At 49.9% G+C, this 27,157-nt stretch overlaps 2 protein-coding genes across 5 annotated transcripts in view; one reads left to right on the top strand and one right to left on the bottom strand.

The window, feature by feature from the left end:
- Positions 1–3: 3 nt before the first annotated feature.
- On the bottom strand, positions 4–21,863 carry niban2a (niban apoptosis regulator 2a). Its single transcript, XM_084687329.1, has 14 exons — positions 21,588–21,863; positions 17,975–18,105; positions 16,338–16,466; positions 16,068–16,173; positions 15,789–15,956; positions 10,266–10,381; positions 8,076–8,180; positions 7,594–7,756; positions 5,610–5,797; positions 5,234–5,389; positions 4,563–4,676; positions 4,192–4,299; positions 2,813–2,924; positions 4–2,635 (listed from the first exon to the last, which is right to left on the bottom strand). The coding sequence occupies exons 1-14, from the start codon at positions 21,640–21,642 to the stop codon at positions 1,593–1,595; spliced, it is 2,694 nt and encodes an 897-aa protein (XP_084543455.1). The 5' UTR covers positions 21,643–21,863; the 3' UTR covers positions 4–1,592.
- A 775-nt stretch (positions 21,864–22,638) lies between these two features.
- The window catches only part of stxbp1a (syntaxin binding protein 1a), a 28,430-nt gene continuing 23,911 nt past the window's right edge, over positions 22,639–27,157 (top strand). For all 4 annotated transcript variants that reach the window (XR_014740960.1, XM_084687271.1, XM_084687270.1 and 1 more), the window contains exon 1: positions 22,639–22,753. Coding sequence is in view for 3 of the 4 variants with exons in the window: in XM_084687271.1 (XP_084543397.1) it covers positions 22,717–22,753 (37 nt within the window). In the remaining variant the exon portion in view is untranslated. The remainder of the gene's footprint in view (positions 22,754–27,157) is intronic.

The following is a 27,157-nucleotide window of genomic DNA, read 5'->3' as shown; positions in this document are numbered from 1 at the left end:
ATACTTTTTTGTGTCGTTTTTACTTAGAAATGGGTACAAAGATGATTGTAAATAAAAATGAATGACAGAACAAGATACAAGGTAAAAATTGAACATATCTTTTCATCTTGTTCATCATAAGATAGGTAAAAAGCTATTACAGACAGGAATGTACAAGCATCGTGTAGTGGACAACACGACGCTTATAATAAATAACAATAGAAAGAATTGTCGTTCTATCAAACGACAACCGTCAGATTACATCTTAAATATAAACAATGGCCACAAACAAAAATAAGTATAAAATGAACCTGATTGTGTTTAACAACTGTGAAATTTGAATTTAGATATGGTTCACAACCTGGACGGCCAAATATAGTTTTTTTTTTAGGGTTAGGGCTAGCATTTTAGGGCTAACGTCTTAGGGCTAACTAGTGTCTTAGGGCTAGCGTTTTAGGATTAGCATTTTAGGGCTAACGTCTTAGGGCAAGCTAGTGTCTTAGGGCTAGCTAGTGTCTTAGGGCTAGCTAGTGTCTTAGGGCTAGCTAGTGTCTTAGGGCTAGCGTTTTAGGGTTAGGGTTAGCATCTTAGGGCTAACGTCTTAGGGCTAGCTAGTGTCTTAGGGCTAGCGTTTTAGGGTTAGGGTTAGCATCTTAGGGCTAACGTCTTAGGGCAAGCTAGTGTCTTAGGGCTAGCTAGTGTCTTAGGGCTAACGTTTTAGGGTTAGGGCTAGCATCTTAGGGCTAGTCTGTTAGGTCCGACTTCAGCACTGCGGCAGTCAGCAGACAAGGTGCAACCTTCCAGACGTGAGCAAAAACACCTTAGAGAGCTGGATAAAGATAACACCGACCACAACAACACACACACATCAATGCGTAATGAACAAGTCATGCAATCCTGATTGTTGTGAAAACAACACGGTCACTCGTGAAATTAGACATGCCTTGAAAGAGATTAACATACATTTTTTTTGAACAAACACGTCTTCAAAATACATATTTAACGATTGTGATTGGTACTGACAAACATGAACACGAATCCAAATCGTGTTGTCATAGAATCATATTTGTGTAATATATATGTGTGTGTCTATGTATAAGTTATAACTATAATAAGCAAGCACTACAAATGTGCATCCAATGTACAATAATGGAGGCTGTACCTACGACAGAAACTGTTGAATCTACAGCTTGTGAACAGCGCCCCCTGGTGCCTAAATAGGGGACGCTACATCCACCAGTTTGTAGCGTTGCATTCCCACTGTATTATGGTGCAAAGTACATTCTTTAGGAGAGTTGCTGTGTAAAGAGCATGTATACACCTTCCCAATTCTGAGGTTGGAAGTACTAATTTCTTAGTTTCAGGTTAAAAAACAAATGTTACCTAGCTTTTAAAATCGAGTAAAGGTATTACGTTTAAAATTCAGAGAGAACGCAGTTACTGTAAGAAGAAGAATACATTTAGATATTTTAGATAAGCAGAAGGGGAAAAACTGCTAAGTAGGTTGTGGCTAGAAAATCGAGCACAATATCAACAATGAAATAAGGGATGAAATAGCAAATAAAAAATAATTTATAACATAGAAGCAATGTTTTCCTCTGGTTTCCCTCCATTCATATCTCATGGGCTATTTCTGATACACACTTTGTACTGGGGGGCAGGTCTCTTCTCTCTGATTGGTTGAGGACGACAGACACTTCCTGGTCCAGAGTCACTGCTACCTCCTCAGGGTCAGCCACGATTGGCTGAGCCTCGTTCTCATTCAGCCCCTCATTGGTCGGTGACTGAAATCCGCTGTCGTTATGACACCGGGGACTTGACTCGGCCAGTCGCGGGGCCATCTCCGCGTCAGAGTCCAAACAGCACTCAGTAACCTGGTCACTATCCTCTTCCTGTTCCGCAATCTCCACTTCCTGTGCAGCGATCTCTGTGAACGACTCCCCTTCCTCGCTCTCCACTTCCTGTTGACCCTCTTTGACTTCCTGATGACCCTCTTCCACTTCCTGTTGACCCTCTTCCACTTCCTGATGACCCTCTTCCACTTCCTGTTGACCCTCTTCCACTTCCTGCGGACAACTTCCTGCCAGCTGCTCCTCTACTTCCTGCCCACTCTTTCCCGCGGGCGGGCGCACCTCCTCCACCACAGTCCTGATGAGCGTCACCTCCTCCTCCACGCCGTCTCCCAGGGAGATGGTCCCCGCCCCCGCCTCCATCCCGTTGCTATGGCATGCCGCCTCCTCCAGCGACACCGGCAATGCCACCGTCACCACGGGGTTGATGAGGTCGCGGATGCGGTCCACGCTGTCGGGAGACTTGGGCTCATCTGGCTCGGGCCGACCTCCTCCGTGACCCTTGACCTCCTCGCCCTCTCCTTCCTCGGGGATGAGCTCCACCCCTGGTACCTCCAGACAGGACTCATAGGGCAGAGGGGGCATCCCATCCAGCTGGATCATGGACACCACCTGTCTGCGCTTCCTGCCGGAGCTCCTCCCCCCGCCCAGGGAACCCTCCAGGTTGTGACCTTCGACCCCCAGCTGGGCGGCCCAGTCCACGCCGGGTTGCTCCCCCAGCAGGTGCAGGTTGGGGTCACTGTTGGTCAGGACCATGCTGTCCCTGTATAGGTTGTGTCTCCTCTGGACCGCGGCCTCCTTCACAGCTGCAGAGGGAGATGGGGAGAGAGAGAGAGAGAGAGGGAGATGAGGGGACACAGAGAGAGGGAGATGGGGAGATAGAAAGGGAGAAGCAGAGAGAAAAGGGGAGTGAAAGATTGAGAGTCAGGATCAAGGGGGCTGGAGACAGACACGAGACACAGCCTGTTTTCATGACCACTTACCCATCATGATGTCCTTGGTGACGGACTGCAACACCACCTCCTCGAATACGTTCTCCACCAGAATGAACCTGGAGAAGTCCTCGAAGATCATCTCCTGGAACCGAGGGAACTCCTAAGAGGAGCAGAGACAAACAGGTTCAGACTGGTTCAGACAGGTTCCTTTGCAGACAAGAGCTACCAGACAGCTGGAGATACTGGGTCTGGTGCATGGTAGGCAGGGAGGTCAGGGGGGGCCAGAGAGAGAGAGAGAGAGAGGGAGAGAGCTCAGGGAGTGGAGAGAGACAGGAGGAGGATCAGAGACAGGATAAGTGACAGAGGGAGGGAGGTTAGAGACTGGAAGAAAGATGTACCAGAGAGAGAGAGAGAGAGAGAGAGAGAGAGAGAGATGTACCAGAAAGAGAGAGATGTACCAGAGAGAGAGAGAGATGTACCAGAAAGAGAGATGCACCAGAGAGAGAGAGAGCGAGAGAGAGAGAGAGAGAGATGTACCGGAGAGAGAGAGAGAGAGAGATGTACCGGAGAGAGATGTACCGGAGAGAGAGAGATGTACCAGAGAAAGAGAGGGAGAGAGAGAGAGATGTACCAGCGAGAGAGAGGGAGAGAGAGAGATGTACCAGAGAAAGAGAGAGAGAGAGATGTACCAGAGAGAGAGAGGGAGAGAGAGAGATGTACCAGAGAAAGAGAGGGAGAGAGAGAGAGAGATTCACCAGAGAGAGAGAGGGAGAGAGAGAGATGTACCAGAGAAAGAGAGGGAGAGAGAGAGAGAGAGATGTACCAGAGAGAGAGAGGGAGAGAGAGAGATGTACCAGAGAGAGAGAGAGAGAGAGAAAGAGATGTACCAGAGAGAGAGAGGGAGAGAGATGTACCGGAGAGAGGGAGAGAGATGTACCAGAGAGAGAGAGATGTACCAGAGAGAGAGAGAGATAGAGAGATGTACCGGAGAGAGAGAGAGGGAGAGAGATAGAGAGATGTACCAGAGAGAGAGAGAGGGAGAGAGATAGAGAGATGTACCGGAGAGAGAGAGAGGGAGAGAGATAGAGAGATGTACCGGAGAGAGAGAGAGGGAGAGAGAGATAGAGAGATGTACCGGAGAGAGAGAGGGAGAGAGATGTACCAGAGAGAGAGAGAGGGAGAGAGATAGAGAGATGTACCGGAGAGAGAGAGAGGGAGAGAGATAGAGAGATGTACCAGAGAGAGAGAGAGGGAGAGAGATAGAGAGATGTACCAGAGAGAGAGATGTACCAGAGAGAGATGTACCAGAGAGAGAGAGAGATAGAGAGATGTACCGGAGAGAGAGATGTACGAGAGAGAGAGAGAGAGAGAGAGAGATATAGAGATGTACCAGAGAGAGAGAGGGAGAGAGAGATATAGAGATGTACCGGAGAGCAGGAGGGAGAGAGCTGCTTCAGCAGGTGTGGGATGATGATCTGCAGCAGAGCCTCTCTGAAGAACTTCTTACGCACGGTACTGCTGTCGTAGTCATATTTCTGACAGGGAACACACACACACGTCAGTAAAATACCAACACAAAATATGCCAGTCAGTCACTCATCACATTAGTTAGTTTATTTAAAAAGTCGTAAAAGTTAGTTTAATAGTTTGTTTACAAATTTTACTCAACTGCATTTTTATTAGTTAATTTGTTACCAATTCCTTTTGTTCATATCGTTCATTCATTCTTATGTTTGTTCAATCATTCAATTATTCATTCATTCAATAGCTTGTTGGTTGGTGGCTGGTGGTAGGGCACCTTGAGCACTCTGTCCTGGCAGCGCTGGGCAGTGTCACATAGATCCTCTCCTACCTGGGCCTCCAGACTCTGCCACAACAGCTGCTCAAACGTGTACACTGCGTTGTCCATTTGCTGTCACACACACACACACAAAATAGAGGAAGTTTGGACATGAAGGACTAACACACCACAGAAGAAGTCATGACTATTCCGTTTGAGTTTCTGCAGGATTTGGGTGTGCTTGTGATACCCATCCTAACCACCAGATGGCGCCACTACGACACAGCCCGGGGGGGGGGGGGGGGGGGGGGGGTTAACCAGTCATTGCATCACTTTCTTTAACCTTTGGGGATGCTAGTAAGTAGGATGGGTGTACACCATTCTCCACACACAATAATGACATTTCCCCTTGGGGATTATCATGTTCTGTACTTATCTGCTCACTTGTGTGATGACCTTTCCTATCACGAAGGTTAGGGTTATAGTGAGAGCATGGTTCTTTATTCTGTACAGCATAATCCCACCCCTGTATTAATGGTGAGGGTATGGCGATCTAGCCCGCTACAGCCCTACAGAACGATGTGTGTCTGATCCGTGACCTCAAGCTGTACTGTCCCTACGCACCGTCCGCAAGCGCGGCGCTGAAACGAGCGACGGGCCGCAGACGTGAACGCGGGCGCAGTCCTCACCTCCCTCATGAGGACCTGGGCCCTCTGGGTGAAGACGGAGGCGCTGGAGACGTCGAACCTCTGCTGTAGGCCCTCCAGGCTCAGCTGCTCCACCTGCTCATAGCAGCTCTGCATCTTCACCGGGTGGAATGCCAGCATGGAGATCTTCTCCATGAGCTGGGGAGGGAGGGAGGATTCTTGTCAGTTATATTGAAATGAGAACTGAAAGTTCACGTGAGGATTGACAGAGCCCTTGCAGCACAGGAACAAATACACTGATGAAATGCATTCAAGTGGGGATTATTACACGTTACAATATCAAGTACTGTATTTTTTTCCGTTGATTCCACCCCTGACACAGCACCCTGACCCGACCCCAAACCCAGCCCCTCCTCACCTCCCCCATGTTCTCCTTGCCTCCTCCGTTGAGCGTGTTCTTGCTGACCTCCACCAGCTCTCGGAACAGCACCTCCCTCACCTCGGAGAACCCTCGGCTGGTGGGCTCCATCAGGGCCTCCAGGATGGAGCCCAGGTAGGGCTGGACGCTGGCCCGCAGGAGCTGCTCTGCCCTGGGCAACACCACGGCTGTGGAGGGGGGGGGGGGGGCATGGAGGTCTGTGGTTACTGGGCAGGTCAGTCAACACCCTCCGCAACATGACATGAGGGAACTTGGGGACGTGTTAAGATCAAATCTAAAACCCGAAGTCGAAACGTTTTTTGCCACACAAGTACTCATCACTGATGGGGTATTTTGTATTTTTACTTTTCTAAACTTTTTTTTTTCTAAACGTATTTTGTATCGAAAAATTCTGAAAAGTTTTTTTTTGTAAAGCACAGCAAAATACAATACAGTATAGTAGAGTCCTCATCAAGTACTCATCAAGGATCCAAACTTTTTCGGGGGAAACCTTTTTGTCAGAATCTTTTTTTTTACCTTTCAAATGTTTCGAAAATATTCTTTCAACCTTTCAAAACTTTTTTTTTCACACAGTGAAAGGAAAGGAGGGGGAAACAGTATAGAAAAGCAGATTACAGTAGAGTACAGTACAGTAGAGTCCCATACAAGTACTCATCAATGATGCAGTAAGTTTTTTTTCCAGATATATTGTTTCGACCTTTCAAAACATTTTTTCGAAAAAGATTTTCAAAAAGTTTTTTTTCAACGTTTCAAAAGTTTTTTTCGAAACTCTCTTAACGTACACAGTGACAGGAGACAATGTACACACTTAATATAGATATACACACACAAACACACTAAATATAGACAAATCCACAAACTTAATGCAGACACCCACACACACACTCACAAGTACACAACTCACTGAGTTCTGTACTTAAATCTACCGCAGGGTTTAACTTGGTCTTGGCTTGCTATGTTCCTTCAGGAATGCAGTTCTTCCACATCAGCTACGTGGGAAACCGACCCAGAGCCAGCGACCAGCCCAGGGTGGTTGTGCCAAGGCACCGTTCAGGAGGCAGTGGAAGTTCTAGACCATTTCAACCGGGGGGGGCCACTGTTAGGGGGGGCCACTGTTAGGGGGGGCCACTGTTAGGGGGGCCCACTGTTAGGGGGGGCCACTGTTAGGGGGGGCCACTGTTAGGGGGGGCCACTGTTAGGGGGGCCACTGTTAGGGTGGCCACTTTTAGGGGGGGCCAGTTATGTTTAACATTATTGTTGCTATATCGTTTTTCACTGCATTGCAGGTAAAATACCATGTTTATAATGATTCGGAATCTATGTTTAGGAGGCCCAAGCCTGTTGTCATGGGGACTGGCTCTCCCTGCCCCCCCCCCCCCGAGTACTATACTGTACTATACTGTACTATACTGTACTATACTGTACTATACTGTACTATACTGTACTATACTGTACGATGCTTCAGGATCACTGGACAGAGAAGCGAGAGGAGAGTTGAAGATATAAAGGGATGAGAGGATGATGAGACGAGGAGGGTGTGTCTGTGATTGTGTGTGGAGTGTGGAGTGTGGAGTGTGTGTGTGTGTGTGGAGAGTGTGTGTGTGTGTGTGAAGTGTGTGTGTGTGGAGTGCAAAGGAAGCGTGTCAGTCTGGTGTCATCTGAAACCTGACAAGAGAGACTTGGTCTGGATTAAAGTTCAGAAGCTTCTATTCTATTCTTATTCAGTAGAAACACAATAGAGGCGTGGAGTACAGCTGCTCTGGGACTGGTCTGGCCGCTTCTGCACCGTGCCAGTGTGTGTGTGTGTGTGTGTGTGTGTGTGTGTGTGTGGCTCCACAACCTCTCTCAGTAGCCAGACAACAGATCCTACCTCTGGGGCTTATTATCAGGAGGGATATGTGTGTGTATAATACACGTGTGTGTGTGTGTGTGTATATATAATACGTGTGTGTGTGTGCCTCACCCCGGAGCTTGCTGCTGACGTGTTCCCTGGAAGTGATGATCTGGTCCATGTCCGTACGCAGCACAGCGTCCAGGGAGGAGCGCTGCTCCTCGCAGGCCTGGAGCAGGGCCTCGTACCGGGCCTCGGTCTGGGACAGCACCTGCCTGTACACCGCGTCTGAGATCTGGAGGGAGGGGGCGGGAGTCCTTAGTATCAGAAGGAATACGCCTCACTTGGACATGCTGCTGAACTGACAACAACCTGGAGGGGAGAGGGGAGGGGGGAGGGGGGAGTAAAGGGAAGAGGGGAGAGGGGGAAGGGAAAGAGGGAGGAGAGAGGGGGAGGAAGAAACAGGAGGAGGGAAGAAGAGAGGGAAGAAGGGAAGGAGAGAGGTTGGGAGGAGAAGAGAGAAAGAGAGTAAGAGAGTGAGAGTGAGAGTGAGAGAGAGAGAGAGAGAAAGAGAGAGAGGGAGAGAGAGAGAGGGAGAGAGAGAGGGAACTCACCAGCATCCAGCTTCTCTGTTTCTGTTGCAGTTTCCCCTTCAGACGAGGACCAATCAAATTCCTCAGCTCAGGGTGGAGCGTCTCCATCACCAGGTTAGCCAGGATCTACACCCACCGCACACACACACACACCCCGCACACACACACACACACACGTTGGCACTTTGCTCGAGGCAGTAAGGCCTGAGCTGGCCCTGTGTATAAACAGACTAAATGAGCAGGTGTGGAATCACTATTCATCTTCATGCTGCTTCAAAGAGGATAACAACAAACACCGCAGTCAACCTGGCCAACAACAACCACTTCACACACTCCTGGCCTTGAGATGGGTGTGTGTGTGTGTGTGTGTGTGTGTGTAATAGTCTTAGTGTGTTATGTAAGAACAGGGGTGTAAGTATAGTACTTGGCATCTTGATCAAACTATAATTAGCTGGATGATGCTGCTGTAAAGTGAAACACACTGTCAAAACTCTACAAGTAAACACGGCTTAGCTTTCAGCCCCTTCCTGCAGAATATGCACACACGCACGCAGACACACACACACACACACAGTGGCTATCCAAACATACATACATCTGCTGCAAGTGGGTGTTCATAAGAACAGCACTCCACCTTCCTTGTCTCATTAGCGACCCTGCATCATAAAGTGATTGATGGCACACACACACACACACACACACACACACACACACAAAGACTGGTTGGATGTTACAGCAGTTGGATGTTATGATGGTTGGATGTTAGGATCGATGGATGTTAGAACAGTTGGATGTTATGATGGTTGGATGTTAGGGGCGTCGGGGCGCCGAACGATACGATGGGAGGATGCTAGAGGTTGCCAGGGTTACGAGTGGTTTCCAAAACGACCAGACATGGCCTGCAGGAAAAACAAAAACACAGCAGCCAGCCACCACCCTGCAGAAAAACACATGGAGCCACTCCTTCCTGTGTGTGTGTGTGTGTGTGTGTGTGGTGTGTGTGTGGGTGGTGTGTGTGTGTCAGAGATGCAGGAAGAGTGGTTAATGCCTCTACTCTGCTCGGTCGCCCCCCCCCACACACACACACACACACTCTGTCTTTATGCCATCCGCCCAACGCACCTCTAACCACTGTGAACGGAGCCCAACACTGCACCAGAGGCAGAAACAGGCCGTGTGGGATGCTAATCACCCTGACCAACACACTGCTTCTGTTCTGTGACGCTCCACCGCTGCAGCAGGGCGAGGGAGGCAGGGAGAGGGAGGCAGGGAGAGGGAGGCAGGGAGAGGGAGGCAGGGAGAGGGAGGCAGGGAGAGGGAGGCAGGGAGAGGGAGGCAGGGAGAGGGAGGGCGAGGGAGGCAGGGAGAGGGAGGGAGGCAGGCAGGTGACTGCTCACAAGGAGCCTCTGTTCTCCCCCCGGGGGCCGGCAGGGGGGCGGCAGTGGGGCGGCAGGGGGGCGGCAGGGGGGCGGCAGGGGGGCTTGGGTCCACCCTGTCCAGGGGTGTGAGGTGGATATGCTAGCCCCCCCCCCCCCACGCCTGCACTGAGGGCTCCTTTCAGCCTGGCGGGTGGAGCTCAGGTTACCTTACAGGAGGGAAGGGTGGAGGGCAGGGTGGGGAGGAGGAGGAGGGGGAGGTGGGGGAGGGGGAGGAGGAGGAGGGGGAGGAGGAGGACGGGGAGGAGGAGGACGGGGAGGAGGACGGGGAGGAGGAGGAGGGGGAAGTGATGGCTGGCTGAACATGAGAGAGAAGATGAGGACTTGGTGGGAGTGACTAATCCTGTGTGTGTGTTTGGGTTTCTAATGATGTTTGGGTGATTGTGTGGTGTGTGTGTGTGTGTGTGTGTGAGGTTGAGACCAGGAGGTCTTGACTCATACTTTGTGTGAAGATATGTGTCAGATCTGGGGGCTGTGTGGTTATTGTACACACACACACACACACACATGTGGTCAAATCCACCAAGGTTACTGAGTACTGAGTTCTGCCCAAAGCATTAGCTTTCTTCTTCATATTTAATAACCACAGGCACCAATGGAGGCTGGCCTGCTGATTGGATGACTAGCTGGTTGATCAGGTGACTAGTGTGGAATCAGGTTAGTTACAACCCTCCAGGCAGCTGCAGAGGCAGGGTTGGAGAGCCCAGCTCTGGACAGAGTGGGTGACATTGACTGCGTGGTGACCACAACACCAGGCTGCAGTTCCTGGCCTCACCTGTGGGGGCGCTCCACACATCAGGTCCCAGGTTCCGTAGTGACCGTGGCGCTGTCGGTGGAGCCTCACCGTGTCGGTGAACGCCGGCGTCCGCACCTTGCAGTCCTCTGACAGGCCTGTAGGGGGCAGGAGAGCAGGAGTGAGGCAGGGCAGATGGAGGGAGGGAGGGTGGGGCTGGGATGTTTTGGGTCACTGTGTTGGATGGTTGAGCCTCTAAACTCACATGGTTTGTTTTGTTGTGTGCATTTTGCCTATTTGTGCAGGTTTTAATCTGTCTCTTCTTATATTATTTCTTGCGCTGTACAGCACCTTGCAACTTTGGTTTTGAAAGGCGCTCTAACCAAATCTTTATACAACTAAATATACCTTTCTACAGTCTTCATTACTCGTTTCAGAGTCAATTTAACTAAACTTGATTCCAAACGTATATTTTAAGGAAGGGAAAAAGTATGTTTTTTGGGGTGATAGCCGCTAGCTGTTGCCTAATAATAATCCCGGTGTCGTTAGTAGCAGGGGATTGCACAGGAAGCCCAGCCCTAACTCAACCGCCGTGTCATCACCAAAACAGGAAGTGGCCCAGTGTCGACCGGCTGGGTCGTCGCCGCGGTGACGCCCCTCCATGAGAGGGCAGAGGGAGAAGCTGTACGTTGCTGTACATCAACGCCGGGGTTCTGTTTGTTAACGTGGTGAAAACAGCCCCGTCAAGGTCTGTTTGACGACAACGCATCGCCACGGCGATGATGGGTATACGACCACTACACATGCTTCTGGCAGGTGTGTCGCCAAACAGGACAGAGAGAAGCTGTATAGGACACACACAGTCGTCAGGGGCCACACACACACACACACACACACACACGGTCCTCAGGGGCAGTGCTTGCTTGTGGTTGTCCATCGAGGCCGATGATGACGTCCACTTCTGACTTCCACGGTGAGTTCCCTGGTGGCTGTATAGTCCTATCCTGGATCCACAGGTCTTGTCACAAGTGGGACATGTGTATGTAATAGTTTCTTTTATACACACACACACACACGGCGGGTCACGTGACGGCTACACAGGGCAGCAGTGAACTCCAGTGTGGGGCTCCACAACTCTCCACCAATCAGACGAGGCCGTGGGTGGAGGGATCACAGAATCCTCCAGAAGGACACAAACAACGAGATCCTTTCTCAAGCGTTGATATTATTATGATTCCTCGCGATTCATGTCATGTCCTTTAAACCCCCCCCCCCCCCCAGCAGTTAGCCCCGCCCCCCCCAGCAGTTAGCCCCCCCCCCCCCCAGCAGTTAGCCCCGCCCCCCACCCCCCCCAGCAGTTAGCCCCGCCCCCCCCAGCAGTTAGACATCATGTGGTTCCTGGCCTGCTGACACACGTCCAATGTGCCCATGGATGCGCTGGATTTACTGTTTGGTGTGTGCCAGCCAGGGCTGGATGGGTAGAGCAGGCTGGCTGGAGGCCTAGACGGGCGGGTCACCAGCCACAGGAAGCAGAGCTGAGCTAAACCCAGCAGCCCTAAGGGGAGGGAAGTATGGAGCCTCGGCTTCCACGAGGTCTTCTACTGTGGCGCACACGTAGAACGCATGTCAAACTCTCTCCCTCACACACACACACACGTGCACATGCATGCACACACACACACACACAGTGCGAATTATAGAAAAGAAGTTACGATTTGTTTCAAATCCCTCTCAGACTTCAAAGCGATCAGTTCTCTCACAGCTCTGAGTGTGTCTTGGAGGCGGGGATACAGACAGGATACAGACAGGATACAGACAGGACACAGACAGGACACAGACAGGACACAGACAGGACACAGACAGGACACAGACAGGATACAGACAGGATACAGACAGGACACAGACAGGACACAGACAGGACACAGACAGGACACAGACAGGACACAGACAGGATACAGACAGGATACAGACAGGATACAGACTGCCTGGCATGGGAAAATGTGTGTGTGTGTGTGTGTGTGTGTGCGTAGCTCTGTAAATAGAACATGTGGTAACACTTAGCATGGTCGCCGTGTTTGAGGCATTTCCCTCTCAGGCTTAACTCTGCACGGTGTGTGTATGTGTGTGTGTGTGATGGCCAATGAGATTCCTCGCTCTGCGGAAGACATGCCGCGCTCAAGAGGACCGCGCTGACCAATCACGTGACGGCACATCTCCACGCACCAGCCAATCCTGAATCAGGATGATGGTGACAGGAAGAAGACGACAGACGGAGACCGGAATGTTCCGGAAGATTCTTTTCAAATACAGGAGCCCTTTCGACTTTCTGTCCCTGTGTTAAAGTAAGTACAGGTGACAACTATTAGATTATTGAACAACAACCAGTGTTCTTTCACCGGGGGAGGTCGCAAAAACTTCCAACCACCACGTGTATTTTCATGTTTGAGTATGTGTGTGTGTGTATATTTTCATGTGTGTGTGTGTGAGTCTGTATTTTCATGTGAGAGAGTGTGTGTGTGTGTGTGTGTGTATTTTCATGTGAGAGAGTGTGTGTGTGTGTGTGTATTTTCATGTGAGAGAGTGTGTGTGTGTGTGTATTGTCATGTGAGAGAGTGTGTGTGTGTGTGTATTTTCATGTGATAGAGTGTGTGTGTGTGTGTGTGTGTGTGTGTGTGTGTGTATTTTCATGTGAGAGAGTGTGTGTGTGTGTATTGTCATGTGAGAGAGTGTGTGCGTGTGTATTGTCATGTGTGTGTGTGTGTGTGTGTATTGTCATGTGTGTGTGTGTGTGTGTTGTCTCAGCAGGGTGCTTCTCTTCAGGAGCTTTTTTGCATCTCAGTTGCTGTTCGACCTGCACTTCACCTGACCCACACACACATAGACCCAGCATAGACCCAGCATCTGCCAATCATGGCATCCGCTTTGACTAAACCATCACCATGAAGGCACAGCCTTCCCACAATGCACCTCTGCTTCTGAAGTGCACCCAATAATGGCCCCGCCTCAGTCAGCAACCACGCAAGCAAACAGTCAAACAGTACTTTATGAAGTGTGGCTACAGGGGGGTGTGTGTGTGTGTGTGACTCGAGCAGAAAAAAGGAGCTGTTGTTCGGGGGAGGTGTCACTTCCTGAAATCGTTCAGCTCCTGGGGGAGGAGGGGAGGGGGGAGGGGGAGAGGGGGAGGAGGAGAGGGGAGGAGGGGGAGAGGGGGAGAGGGGGAGGAGGGGAAGGGGAGGAGGGGGGGAGAGGGGGAGGAGGGGAGGAGGGGAGGGGGAGGAGGGGGGGAGGAGGGGGAGAGGGGGAGGAGGGGAGGGGGAGAGGGGGAGGAGGGGGAGGAGGGGGGGAGGAGGGGAGGGGGAGAGGGGGAGGAGGGGGAGGAGGGGGGAGGAGGGGGGGAGGAGGGGGAGAGGGGGAGGGGGAGGAGGGGGAGAGGGGGAGAGGGGGAGGAGGGGAGGGGGGTTTCTGAAATTTGGCTTTCCTCCGTACACCCTCATGACAATATCAAGGAGGTGTGGGGGGGGGGGGGGAGCAGTGAAGAGGGTGTGTGTGTGTGTGGGGGGGGTTATCAATACAGACAGGACCACAAGTGTTATGAAGAAACCTAGTAAGCTACTGAGCATGTCCAGACGGGTCGAGGGGGACATTAGGAGAGAACATTCTAAGAGCCTCTTCATATCTGCTGGTCACGCTGGCCTGCAGCTGCTGTGTTCACACTTATAGAGGACTACTGAAAAGCAAGGGGAACGTTTTAAGACAATACCACTTGCCAAGAGGAGTAATGCAGTGTCATTAATCGGAAGTACGAGTTGAAAGCAGTCACAATAGTAGGTTCATGACGATTGTACTTCAAAGCTTTTGATTACGCCCTATGCAGGACAAGCAGCATGTCAGCACCTTGTTACAGTGTGTGTGTGTGTGTGTGCTGGTTATATCCAGCCAGGGCGTGGTGTGGGTCTGGAGTGTGTGTTTGCAGAGCATGATGGGAAGGTGTTGACGCAGGGCTGGGGGAGCAGCAGAGAAGCTGCTCTGGGATCTGCTGCCAGGTGGAAACACGTCCCATCATGCCCCTGTCCTGTCTCTGCCGCCGCTGGGGCCTCACCGGGTCATTAGCACAATCATGTACTTTCATCACATCTACCTCCTACCTACAAGCGACAGTACGGATCACATCTCACTAGTCCCTCGACAAACCTTAACAAGGAGAGGCCACGTACACGCTGTGTGGCTGGAGCAGGATCGAACAATCACCTCTGACAGTCCTCTAACGCCTCTGTCTCTCTCCAGGTGACCAGACAGTCCTCTAACGCCTCTGTCTCTCTCCAGGTGACCAGACAGTCCTCTAACGCCTCTGTCTCTCTCCAGGTGACCGGACCTCTCCCCAGGCCAGCCGACAGCACAACTTCTCCCAACCACCTAAACAAACAACACATTTGTTTAGCCTTTAGCCAAACGCTCCAACCACCGAGCTATCCACATTCAGGTGAGCGCATTCCGATGGCAGCAGGTTAAATCCCAACTCCGTGGGAGGGGCCAACTTGCTTTCATTCCATTTCAGCTCCTTCAGTCTAGATGCTCCGCAGATCCACCAGGCTGGGAGCCAAGACTGATTGAGACTTTCCCCCGGGGTCACGTCAAGTCGATCCTCGCCCCGCCCCTCCCCGCCCCGCCCCCTCAGGGAGCAGGCTGCCAGAGAGAGAGAGCAGGCTGCCAGAGAGAGAGAGCAGTCAGCCAGAGAGACTCCAGGACTGGCCCAGAGACACATTCCTGACTGTCAGTCACCTTCCCTGGTGGGACCCGAAGAGGCAGGTATGTGATGCTGTCAAACACACACACCCCTACATGACTTGTGAACAATGGCGGAGGGGAGAGGTAATTGGTCGGGGTGAGGCCGGGGTGTGTGTGTGTGGGGGGGGGGGGGGTCTGACGTCAATAATCCAGCCAATCACATGGTCCTGAAAGTTCAGCTACACCATCTCTCTCTCTGGTCTAGTGCACATACACTCTCTATAGTCTAGACTGTGTGTGTGTATTACCGTGGTTGCTGTATGTGTGTGTGTGTGTGTGTTTGTGTGTGTCTGTGTGTGTGTGTGTGTTACCGTTGTTGCATTGTGTGTGTGTGTGTGTTACCGTTGTTGCTGTGTGTGTGTGTGTGTGTGTGTGTGTGTGTGTGTGCGTGTCTGTGTGTGTGTGTGTTACCGTTGTTGCTGTGTGTGTGTGTGTGTTACCGTTGTTGCTGTGTGTGTGTATGTGTGTGGGTGTTACCGTTGTTGCTGTGTGTGTGTGTGTGTGTTACCGTTGTTGCTGTGTGTGTGTGTATGTGTGTGGGTGTTACCGTTGTTGCTGTGTGTGTGTGTGTGTATGTGTGTGGGTGTTACCGTTGTTGCTGTGTGTGTGTGTGTTACCGTTGTTGCTGTGTGTGTGTGTGTGTATGTGTGTGGGTGTTACCGTTGTTGCTGTGTGTGTGTGTGTTACCGTTGTTGCTGTGTGTGTGTGTGTTACCGTTGTTGCTGTGTGTGTGTGTGTTACCGTTGTTGCTGTGTGTGTGTGTATGTGTGTGTGTGTTACCGTTGTTGCTGTGCCGGACACAGTCTTGCAGGACAGCGTGCCACTTGCTCTGCTCCTTCTCTGTGAGGACGCAGAAGTAGTGGTGCCGGCCGTACGGATGCCAGAGGATCAGGGGGAACTGGGTGGCCCACCTCACCACCGCACCGCTGCCCACTTTGGCCTTCACACCTGACGCAAGGACACACACACGGTAGAACACTTTACATGTATGATCCATTGACCCTCAATCACCTCCCTTGAGATGGAACGGATCATACTATGGATCCCCACCCCTCCCACCTGGCAGGCTGCTGTTGAGCAGCTGGGTGTATTCCTCCATGGAAGTCAGGGCCTTGTAGCCGGCACAGCTGAGGGTGCCCTTGGGGCGCAGGCTTCGCTCGTGAGCCTGGAGGAAGTAGAGGGAGGCACCACACGACCAAACCTTACTCACACGGACTGGAACCTTGTCTGCTGCTCCAGGGCGGGCGGGCGGCACCCGGTGGGGTGTGCAGGGTGGGTGTGCAGGGGGGAGAGGGGAGATGGGAGAGGGTGGCCCGGCGTGTCTCCTACCTGCTTGTTCTCGTAGAAGTTGATTTGGTAGGTGTCGTCCACGTAGACAAAACGGTTCCTCCATTTTTTGTTCTCCTCCAGATACTGGAAGAGACCGCCGGAGAAGATGGCCTTGCCCTCCAGAGGGTCCTGATGCCACGCACACAGAATCACAGTGAGTCCAACACCACCACCCGGCACGTTAAGTCATAGGTCCTGTACTATGTCCAGTGTGACAACATGACACAGGTCCAGACGGCGACAGTCCTGTCTGAGATAGTGGAGGGGGCGGAGACACTAACAACATGGAGGGCTGGAGAGTGTTTACGCAAGCACACGCCATCGACTCTGTTTTCACAGTTCCTGTCCGAGTTCCTGTCTTAGATCAAATACTGAAACTCAAACAGCTTAATCCTATCTGAGGGAGGAAGGAAGGAAGGAGGGAGGGAGGGAGGGAGGCAGGAAAGCAGGAGAAAAGGAAAGTGTTTGTGTGCTTCGAGGCGCTAACAAGCAAAGCTTGGTTGCAGTGGTTTTAGCTGAGTTCCTGCAGTGAAAGTTGGAAGTTATCAGTGTGTGACCAAAATCTGCATTTTTGTTTGTCTGTGTGTAGTTATGCATGTGTGCCTGTTTGTATGTACGCGTGTGTGTGTGTGTGAATGTGTGTGTGTGTGTGTGTGTGTGAGAAGCTCCATCCTGTGCAGAGAAGAGGAACTGCTGTAACATTGTTAACAGTTTGGCTGTTCATGTGTGAAACGTGCTCCACTTTCCCTCCAGTGAGCTGCAGCTGAGAGCCACAGGGAGCTGAGAGCCACAGGGTGCTGAGAGCCACACGGGGCTGAGAGCCACAGGGAGCTGAGAGCCACAGGGAGCTGAGAGCCACAGGGAGCTGAGAGCCACAGGGTGCTGAGAGCCACAGGGAGCTGAGAGCCACAGGGCTAAAGCGCTCCCAGGTACAGAGCTGCTTATTCGCCTCGTTCCTGAGAGAGCACTGGGAGATCTGGAACATGGTGGAACATGGTGGAACACGGTGGAACATCGTTTGCCAGCCAAAGGTCGCTTCTAGTGCTCAATTAATGTATTTGCATACTTGGCTGAATCCTTAGAAACCTCTCCACTCTGCAAGCTCAACCTTACCTGCAAGCTTCCTCAACTTGGCCCAGCGCTAGAATGTGCCACAAAATCAACCAATCTGAGAACATGAGATGGTACATTCTGATTCTGTTTCATCTCCAATCACAACACTTAAAAGACGAAAGAGAAGGGTTTTAGATTTCCAGACACCAAATTTGACAGAATTGAATGGTGACAACAGCAAGAAGTGTTGTGTTTGGAGTCGAAACAGTGAATCAGACTCGACCTTCTCCAACTTTCCGATTGGTTGATTTTGTGGCCCATTTGTAATGCTGTGCCAAGTTGAGTGAGTGAGAGGGTGATTACAAAGAGGCAGATGGTATGAAGGAGAGAGAGAGAGAGAAAGAGAGGGGAAAGATAGTCAGAGAGAGAGAGAAAAAGAAAAAGAGAGGGAGAGAGCGCAGCATTGTGCTGAGGGGCAGATGGAGCGAGAGAAAGAAGGGATGTGGAGGAGGAGAGAAAGAGGAGGGAGCGAGGAAGAGGAGGGAGAGAGGAGGAGGAGGAGAGTGGTGATGGTGGCCTCTTGCCTTGCGGTGCAGCAGCTGGGGTTGAGCCCCTCCCCCTCCCTCGATCTCGTAGCGGACGCTGTTGAAGAGCGCCACAGCGTATTGCTGCTCGTACAGCCGGCCAAAGTCCTCCATCACCTCCCTGGTACGAGCTGGACACAGGGGGGGGGGGGGGGGGGGGTCAGACGTGTAGGACACACGCATGAAGACACGTTCATACACACACACTAACAGTTTCATATACAGTATGGTAACAGAATCACCTCAAATCATCAGCTCAGTACAATAGTTCACCACGGCCTGAACAGTCAGCTCACTAAAGACAACACAAGACAGAGTCCACTCTGTGAGAACCACTCAGATTACTGCAGCTTTATTACCCTCTATCAGTCTCTTATGGAAAGCTCTTTTTTAAAAGGCAAATGAAAACAAGCGATAGATAGCACACAAGTTCATCCGAGAGATGCCTTTCATGGTCAAAGCGCCTCACGATAACCGGTATCAACAACACTCCTGACAAGAGTTTGCATATCCACAGAGCTTGAAGCGTTGTTCGACTGCTGAAGAGACTCAGACTGGTCTCCTACAGTCCCTGCGCACGGCTCAGCTGTCTAGGGGCTGGAGGCTAGAGGCTGGAGGCTAGAGGCTAGAGTCTGGAGGCTAGTCTGGAGCCGCAGGAAGCAGCTCGACTGTAGGACAGCAGGAAGGAAAGGCCTGACATGGCCGGATGGGGAGGGAGGGAGGGAGGGAGGGAGGGAGGGAGGGAGGGAGGGAGGGAGGGAGGGAGGGAGGGAGGGAGGGAGGGAGGGAGGGAGGGAGGGAGGGAGGGAGGGAGGGAGGGAGGGAGGGAGGGAGGGAGGGAGGGAGGGAGGGAGGGAGGGAGGGAGGGAGGGAGGGAGGGAGGGAGGGAGGGAGGGAGGGAGGGAGGGAGGGAGGGAGGGAGGGATGACGGGGAGGTAGGGGTGTTCTATAAACACCCGGACACAAAAACAAGCCCTCAGACACTCACACACACACACACATACACACACACACACACACATGACACACACACGCAGACACAACAGATATATAACTACAGCCCTCGGCTCATCCTAACCTCAACTCTCTTTCATGCTGGCTGCCTTCATGAAAGACCTGTGTGTCTTTGTGATGCTGTTGGACCAGCAGACCCGACCTGCTCTTGAAGCAGCTTTGAAGTCAGGTGAGGTGGAAGTGATCTTCTGAGGTCATCTGGGGTCACCAGGTGATGTCATGTGACTTCTCTTACTGGACACCTGTGTTGTACCTGGCACTGGAAGAGATACTAGAGACCACACCAGAAATAGAGACCAGACCTTCTCCATAGTGAACATGGGTTGGAGATGGGAGCAGATTCTTCTACACACTGGATTTTCCAACAGACAACTGACTGAGTCAACACTCATGGGAGAGAGAGAGAGAGAGAGAGAGAGAGAGAGAGAGAGAGAGAGAGAGAGAGAGAGAGAGAGAGAGAGAGAGAGAGAGAGAGAGAGAGAGAGAGAGAGAGAGAGAGAGAGAGAGAGAGAGAGAGAGAGAGAGAGAGAGAGAGAGAGAGAGAGAGAGAGAGAGAGAGAGAGAGAGAGAGAGAGAGAGAGAGACTGATAAAGTGAGAGACTTCACTGTGTCTTGTGTCTTTGTGAGACAACTTTGCCTCCTCCTTTCATCGGTGAAAAAGAGAGAGGAGAGAGAGAAAAGGAGAGAGAGCCAGAAAGACAGAAAGAACAGGAGGAGGGGGGAGACAAAGAGAGTCAGACCATCAACCCTTCCTGTTTCCACTTGAGGAGTATGTGAGACCAGTACAGCTCATTCAGACTGGACCTAGCCAGACATCCAGCCAGACGTCCAGCCAGACGTCCAGACAGCGACCAGCCACATGTAGCAGTGAGCGAGGGGGCAGCGAGGGGGCAGCAAGGCCCACGTCAGGACCTTCACTGACATCTGAGTGACTCACTCTAGGGAGGGGAGAGACATACACTGGATGTGTTGACAGGTGGCGAGAATGTGCTCTCACAGCAAATACTGAGACACCTCCCTGTTTAGAGGCTAACTACTCTAAACACTCCTCCCAAAGAAAGGTGCTGACTAATCTACCAAACACACACATTGTTAACAAACCTTAAACAGTGAGGAGTTGGGTTGGGTTTGCCTTACATGCTAATTGAATGTAGAGAAAGGAAGGAGGGGGTTGAAGGGGGGGGGGGGGCAGAGATGAGGGGAAATAACTGCCTTTTCATTTCCCTAGACTATAGAAAGTGTTTTCTGTGGCACCGATAGAACAACATACAATCTGGAGCACAAAGGAAAGAGGAAAGAGGGAGAGAGAAAGAAAGGGGTCATAAAAGAAGAGAGAGAGAGAGAGGTGTATTTCTGCTTGTTAATACCAGGACATGTTTCTACCTGCACTCTCTCACATGTCTCTCTCTCTCTCTCTCTCTGTCTCTCTGTCTCTCTGTCTCTCTTCAACTGAAGGAAAAAGCAGTGATCCTCCACTGCCAGCCTGGACTACACACTTCAAACAAAGACACGCACAAACACACTGCTGTTGCTGCTGAGGGGAATGGCAGGGATACGCCACTCTGAACACACACACACCACAGACACACACAGCACAGACACACACACACCACAGACACACACACACAGACACACACACACCACAGACACACACACACACCACAGACACACACACACACACCACAGACACACACACACAGACACACACACACCACAGACACACACACAGCACAGACACACACACAGCACAGACACACACACACCACAGACACACACACACACACCACAGACACACACACACCACAGACACACACACACACACCACAGACACACACACACACACACCACAGACACACACACACACCACAGACACACACACAGCACAGACACACACACACCACAGACACACACACACCACAGACACACACACACACACCACAGACACACACACACACAGCCTTGTTCCATTGAAAACTAGCGGTCTGAGTTATCAGATCTCAGCTGATTCAGAACTAAAACCCAGAAGTGTTGGATTGAAGAACTGGTTCGGTAACTACAACAGGTCATGTTACTCATGGTTGAATCACTCTGAAACACGAAGAACAACGTGAAAATAAACGTTTTTAAGCTAAATGTGATGAAACAATAATATTCATCTCCTCTAACTCATTGTCGACCAAAACTAAATCCACGAAGACCAGCTGGCTCTCCTTAAACATTATGATCAAGCCTCTTTCTTAGAAAGTAGTTATTATGTCCCTGAGCAATAAGATCTTTCATGTTGGGCTTCCCTCGGGCGGAGGACGAGGTGGGAGGTAAGTGGCTGACATTACAATGCAGTCAACTCTAAAGTTACTAAATATAAACCAAGCCCGCAACTTTCGAGGGATACAGACGTATGCCCAGTGTCTGGTGTCTGAGCACAGCCAGTAATATCATGGGGTCGGAAATGCTTAGACAGAACACATAACACGCCATAACATGTCTGGATAGGGTACTGAAAAATATGCAAAAGTATAATCCCCAATACCATGAAAATACTAACCCCGTTTAAATTTGAATAGGCATTCATCATGTATTTTGTTGTTGCGCTACTTACCAGTAATCATCTCTCGTTTATTCTCGTCAAGGTGAGTCGAAATTACATCCCCCATGTTTGATGTGAAATGAACCAACTGTCCGCACCAATATTCACCCCAAGGCAAGGGGCCAACAAGACGTGCTGCCCAGTACCAACGGAACTATCTTGAGTCTTGTAAAGACAAAACAAGACAATCTAATCCCGGACTGAACCCTAACTCGGAGGTTTGTCGCTTCTGTATGCTAACTTGGCTCCGGGGTAGAAAGTTGACTGTTGCGACCATTGGTTGCTACAGAAGTTCAAGACTGTACTACCTTAGCGACCGAGCGCTTATAGCTTGGAAGGATAGTGAGCCAGTGAACAGAGGACTGGTTCATCACAAGACACACCCTCTGAGAAACATCAGTATTCAGCTATAAGGGTGCGGCAGCTAAGGTAGCGCTCGTCATTTTGTTACAACTTTGAGGACATTTTGACATTTAGATTTGATCTTTAACAAATGCTTGACTTTGAATTGATTAACAGCCAAATGTTCGTGTAGTGATTTTATACTCTCATTAGCTAGATCAGGAGAAAAAAGTTAAATCTGGACTGGTCAACTGATATGACTCATGATAGAGACACACACGTTACGATGAATCCTGTTATAGTTTGGCGGGTTTGGAAAAGCAGAATAAAGTTTTAATCCGTTTTACCTGTCCACCCTAATCCCAGTAGGTTTCACAGATTTAAATTATGAAGGTGCACACTGCCACCTTGTGGAATAACTCACAGAGGCAAAAGTTAGAACCACTGCGGAAGATTGTAGTTTGTTTGTTTAATCTGAAGTACGCATTTATTTAACAAAATAACAATTGTATCCACATGACCATGAAATATTCAGTTTTAGAGTGAGAGAGTGTAAATTAAAATGTCAAACAATCCTAGTGAAAACGACACAAAATAGGCCCAGAATAAACGATAATAAAGGCCCGTTTGTGGGATGCGGAGGGATACAAAAGTGACGTCTCTGATTCAAGTGTCCGCAGTCCGCGCTCATGTGAGGTGTGCACATTCGCTCGAACGGAGAAATCGGAGTAGGCCACTTTACAGTTTTGGAGAGAGGGAGGTAAAAGGGAGACAGACGGTTTTAACACACCGAAACATCATGGCACCCATTGGATTAAAGGCGGTGGTCGGAGAAAGTAAGAATACCATTTTCCATTTATTAGTATCATTGTATATTGGTTTTAAATCCTGATGGTAGGATTGATGGGATGCTTTCTATTGGCGGCGTATTCGTAAGTGTGGTGCGCCTTTTTCCTCCAGGATGCGCCTATGGTACCATTGTAGCGTACAACCGCAGTATATGGTGGTCTTTAGACTTATAGCAGGGAGTACTCCTTGGGCCACAGCGATGCGCAATTCTGTTCAGACGGACAGGACCAGGGCGTGTGTCATTTTAGCGCCCGGCGGTCCATGAAACAAATCGAGAATGATGTTTTACACGGTGTCTCTGTGGAAATATATAACCAACAGATACGCCCATTCTTTAATTCTGAATCGAGATCATATGTCACCCACCGTAATGATTAGGCTATACCCTATAACAGCGTGGGAATACGCTTTAATGTTTTGTAGGTTATGTTATCAAGGTCTCATTTTGAAGCTATCAATGAGGTTGTAGGCTAGATTAATGTTCTCAGTCGCTGCGTGCTGGCTGAAAGCGCTGAAGGGATTCCCCTGTTTCAGCAAAGCCTCACCCTTGTGATGGATCACCGGAGGACCAGGCAACGTTGCTTAAAAAATATTATAATTCATGAGAAAGCATACTGTAGTTACAGTTTTGGTTTGCGAGCCAGTATAGCTAGTAGGCCATGTATGGTACAGTCGTGGTGAATAGTGGACAGTTTTCTCTTGGACAACAGAATAGACATCGAGATCTCTGACATTGCTATCCGCATTTACTAACCTGAGGTATCATATAGGCTACTCTCCAAGGATGTGTTCCGCATTCGTATTATCGATGGAAACGTCCCGGACAGATTCAAGCAAATTCCAATTGAGCCTATAGGCCTCATTATTGGGCCTTAAGAATAGCAGAAATCAGTGGTCTTAGCTAACAGGCATCGATGTCTGTTTTCAGGTTTAACTGTCAAAGCATGATATACGACTGTTGTATGAAACAGGAATTTATGGAAATCTGGGCGCTCGGTGACACAGGAGGAACAAGAGTAGGCACTAAGTCAAATAATAAACCAAACACCATAGTAATGTGAGTAAAATGTGAAGTAGGCTAAATGTGAATATTGTTATTATTACTAGCCTATATTAATCAAAACACACAAATAGCCTAGGCCTATGTATTATTATTAAGAAGGATAACCAATTGTGTGATATATGGTTAACCAATAACCCTATTTCTGTTCGGTGAGAGTCAAACATCAGGATTTGTGATGTAATCTGCGTGCGGTTATTTATGTCTTTGATCAGAGAAGGCAAAGGCCTCAAACGGGGTTATGTAGATGGCAGAAGCCCCAAAACGGTGCTCTTCTCCGGTGTTTATTGATTTAGGACCTATGAAAGACGGTGTAGCAAAGCTGTAGGCTACTGTACGGTATGTGAGAAGCATATACAATGTATTTGCAAGATTCCCTGGGGTATTGATCAGGTTGCATCTTCACGCACGCAAGCGCACGAGCCGTGCTATAACGCAACTGCCCTAATTCAACAAAATGAGACAGCTGAGTCATCAACTTCCACCTTCCAGGGTCTCAGAAGGGTACACATTAATGGCGTCATTGTAACGTGAAGTAGATGACCTCAATCAAGTGGTTAACCACAAATCAAAATTCAATAAATGATTTGGACAATTTACAAATATAAATACAGATCTGAAAAAAATACAAAAAGAGGAGTCTCCAGGTGGATTTAATATTCCATAACAAAACCCTAAATAAACAGACTGCCACCCACCCACCAGATACGCAGTCAGCACCTGCGCTCTGTTGGACTCGGGTGATGCTGAGTCGCTTGGCTCGGATTGGTCTAGAGAGTGAACGTGCGCAGGGAAGGAGCGCGACACACAGGGCCCTCTGCAGCACGCGCAGCAGCAGCCTGTGTTGAAGGGGGATGGGCAGCGATAATGCAGATCTCCATTCCCCTTTGACAGGCGCATGCGAATACATTCCAGAAAGATAGGAATAAGAATATCCCAAAATATCTTTGGATAATTGGAAAAGCAGTTTTCCAAGTCCGCTATGATACCCGTATCGCCATCCAGATGTGTTTTAAATATCATCATCAGATCAGATTGTCATCCATATCAACACACACACACACAAACACACACAAGACTCACTGTTAATTTATAAACTTTCCGCTCAACCGTATTAATGTATTGAGGTTAACCCATGCGCTTTTATTACGGCTGCTAAACTGTAGACGTGACAAAATATTTTTTACTAGCCTACCGGTACACATTATGTAATGTTATGTAATAATGGAATTGCATTTTTTGCAATAACTGTATTGTAATTAAACACATTCTAAGGATATTCTTAAGGCAAGGATGTTAGCATGATGAAGCATTCTCCGTCTAAACCCCAGAGTGGTTGTAGCGTGGATGGGACCAAACACGGAGTAACTGTGACACGTGCCAGGGAGAGTCAGAGCCAAATTGGGCCAAAAGAGAGAGAGAGAGAGAGAGAGAGAGAGAACATGGAGAGAGAGATAAAGAGAGAGGACATGGAGATAGAAGTAGACATAGACAGAGAGATAGAGAGAGATAGTCCTAGAGGCAGAAAGACAGAGTGAGAAAAAGAGAGAGAGAGAGAGAGAGAGAGAAAGAAAGAGAGAGACAAGACTAATAGATTGATAGACAGACAGAGAATGAAAGAGAGGTAGAGAGAATGTGTGCTCTCAGGTGACCCACATCACCATGACTCCTGTTCCTTAGTTCCCGCCTCTCAGGGAGAGCTAGCATCTCTAACCTCTGCTGTTGTTTTGGTCGTCACGGCTTCTCATTCACACATTTGACAGATTACTCAATTACAAAGATGCATCTATTTACTGAGTCTACGGTTCAGACCCAAGGTACTCTGGAAGGCATGGAAGACTTTGATTTCAGATTGAAACTTGTAACGGTTGAAGTCTCTAAAGCCACACAGTTTAGATTTGTTTTTGCACTTTTAGTGCTTTATGTCCAGTCAATATATTTGATCAAACTAGAACCCTGTTGTCTGAGCAATTTCCTTAATGGCTGCTTCAGGAGAAGTCGTATTGAAACAAATCAATGAATTCTCATCATGATCTTGGCATAATGTATGAAATCTTGACGGTGCCAAGCTCACATTGTTTATATTCAAGTGCACCTGGTCAGCTGCCCTCAGCAGGATCCGTCTACTGCATATGGCACCCTCTGATATTTGGCTCCAAGTTAAGTTACAGAATGTCAGAGAGAGGGATGGAGGAAGTGAGAGCGAGGAAGAGAGAGAGAGAGAGAGAGGGATGGAGGAAGAGAGAGCGAGGAAGAGAGAGAGTGGAATAGAGAGAGAGAGAGAGAGAGGGATGGAGGAAGAGAGGGAAAGGAAGAGAGAGAGAGAGGGATGGAGGAGAGAGAGAGAGAGAGAGAGAGAGAGAGAGAGAGAGAGAGAGAGAGAGAGAGAGAGAGAGAGAAAGAGAGAGAGAGAGAGGAGGGTCACCTCGTAGGACTGCAGGGGCGACCGACCAGACTGCAGTAAACAGAAAGAGAAAGGAGAGAGGGAGAGAGGGACGAGAGACCCATAGAGAGGAGGAGAGAGAATGAGAGATGGAGAAAACCATAAAGAGAGAGAGATGACTTACATCTCCATCCCTACCCCCATTCCAAGCAGCCCTCTTCTGCACCTTGCAGTCCAGGGCTGGTACACACACACCTCCTCTGACCTTGGCAGGGATGATCATTGTCTGCTGTTTGTTCTGTCTGCCGTCAAAGACATCCAGCTCCGGCCCCCGCCCCGGCCCCGGCCCCAGCCCCAGTGTTTAACCTCCCAAAGTCATCTAATGGCCATCCGAAAAAGCTCTCTGCTGGTGCTCACTACAGCGGTGTCTGAAGACCCTGGTTCTCTGCTGGTGCTGGCTACAGCGGTGTCTGAAGACCCTGGTTCTCTGCTGGTGCTGGCTACAGCGGTGTCTTAAGGTCCTGGTTCTCTCCTGGTGCTGGCTACAGCGGTGTCTTAAGACCCTGGTTCTCTGCTGGTGCTCACTACAGCGGTGTCTTAAGGTCCTGGTTCTCTCTGGTGCTGGCTACAGCGGTGTCTTAAGGTCCTGGTTCTCTCTGGTGCTGGCTACAGCGGTGTCTTAAGGTCCTGGTTCTCTCTGACGGATGGAGAGAGCTGTGTCAGAGACAGGCACTAGCTACGCACTGCTCCTCACTGTCGCAACCTGGCTCGGACACACACACACACACACACCTTCACAACCCCAGGTGCACACACACATGTAGGCACGCCTAACCATCATACACAGGCAGACGTGCGCAGACACATGACCCAGTGTGGTAGAGGACAGCAGCGTGTGTCAAGAGACGCTCTGTGCTGGGACCAACTAGAGTCAGCCAACAGGCCCCT

Source organism: Hypomesus nipponensis, chromosome 22, assembly GCF_054491055.1.
Source record: "Hypomesus nipponensis isolate SF chromosome 22, ASM5449105v1, whole genome shotgun sequence".
In the NCBI taxonomy this organism is placed as follows: Eukaryota; Metazoa; Chordata; class Actinopteri; order Osmeriformes; family Osmeridae; genus Hypomesus; species Hypomesus nipponensis.
Note: the sequence above shows the minus strand (reverse complement) of the source record. Positions and strands in the feature narration are given on the sequence as shown.

What these genes read in the sequence shown, in the direction of transcription:
- niban2a (XM_084687329.1), bottom strand. Translation starts at nt 21,642, where the DNA reads ATGGGGGATGTAATTTCGACTCACCTTGACGAGAATAAACGAGAGATG. An exon ending in CCCAGCTGCTGCACCGCAAG is followed by an intron (nt 16,467 to 17,974) that starts GCAAGAGGCCAC and finishes GCGTGGCATCAG; the next exon opens with GACCCTCTGGAGGGCAAGGC. An exon ending in GCAAGGAGAACATGGGGGAG is followed by an intron (nt 5,390 to 5,609) that starts GTGAGGAGGGGC and finishes CTCCCTCCCCAG; the next exon opens with CTCATGGAGAAGATCTCCAT.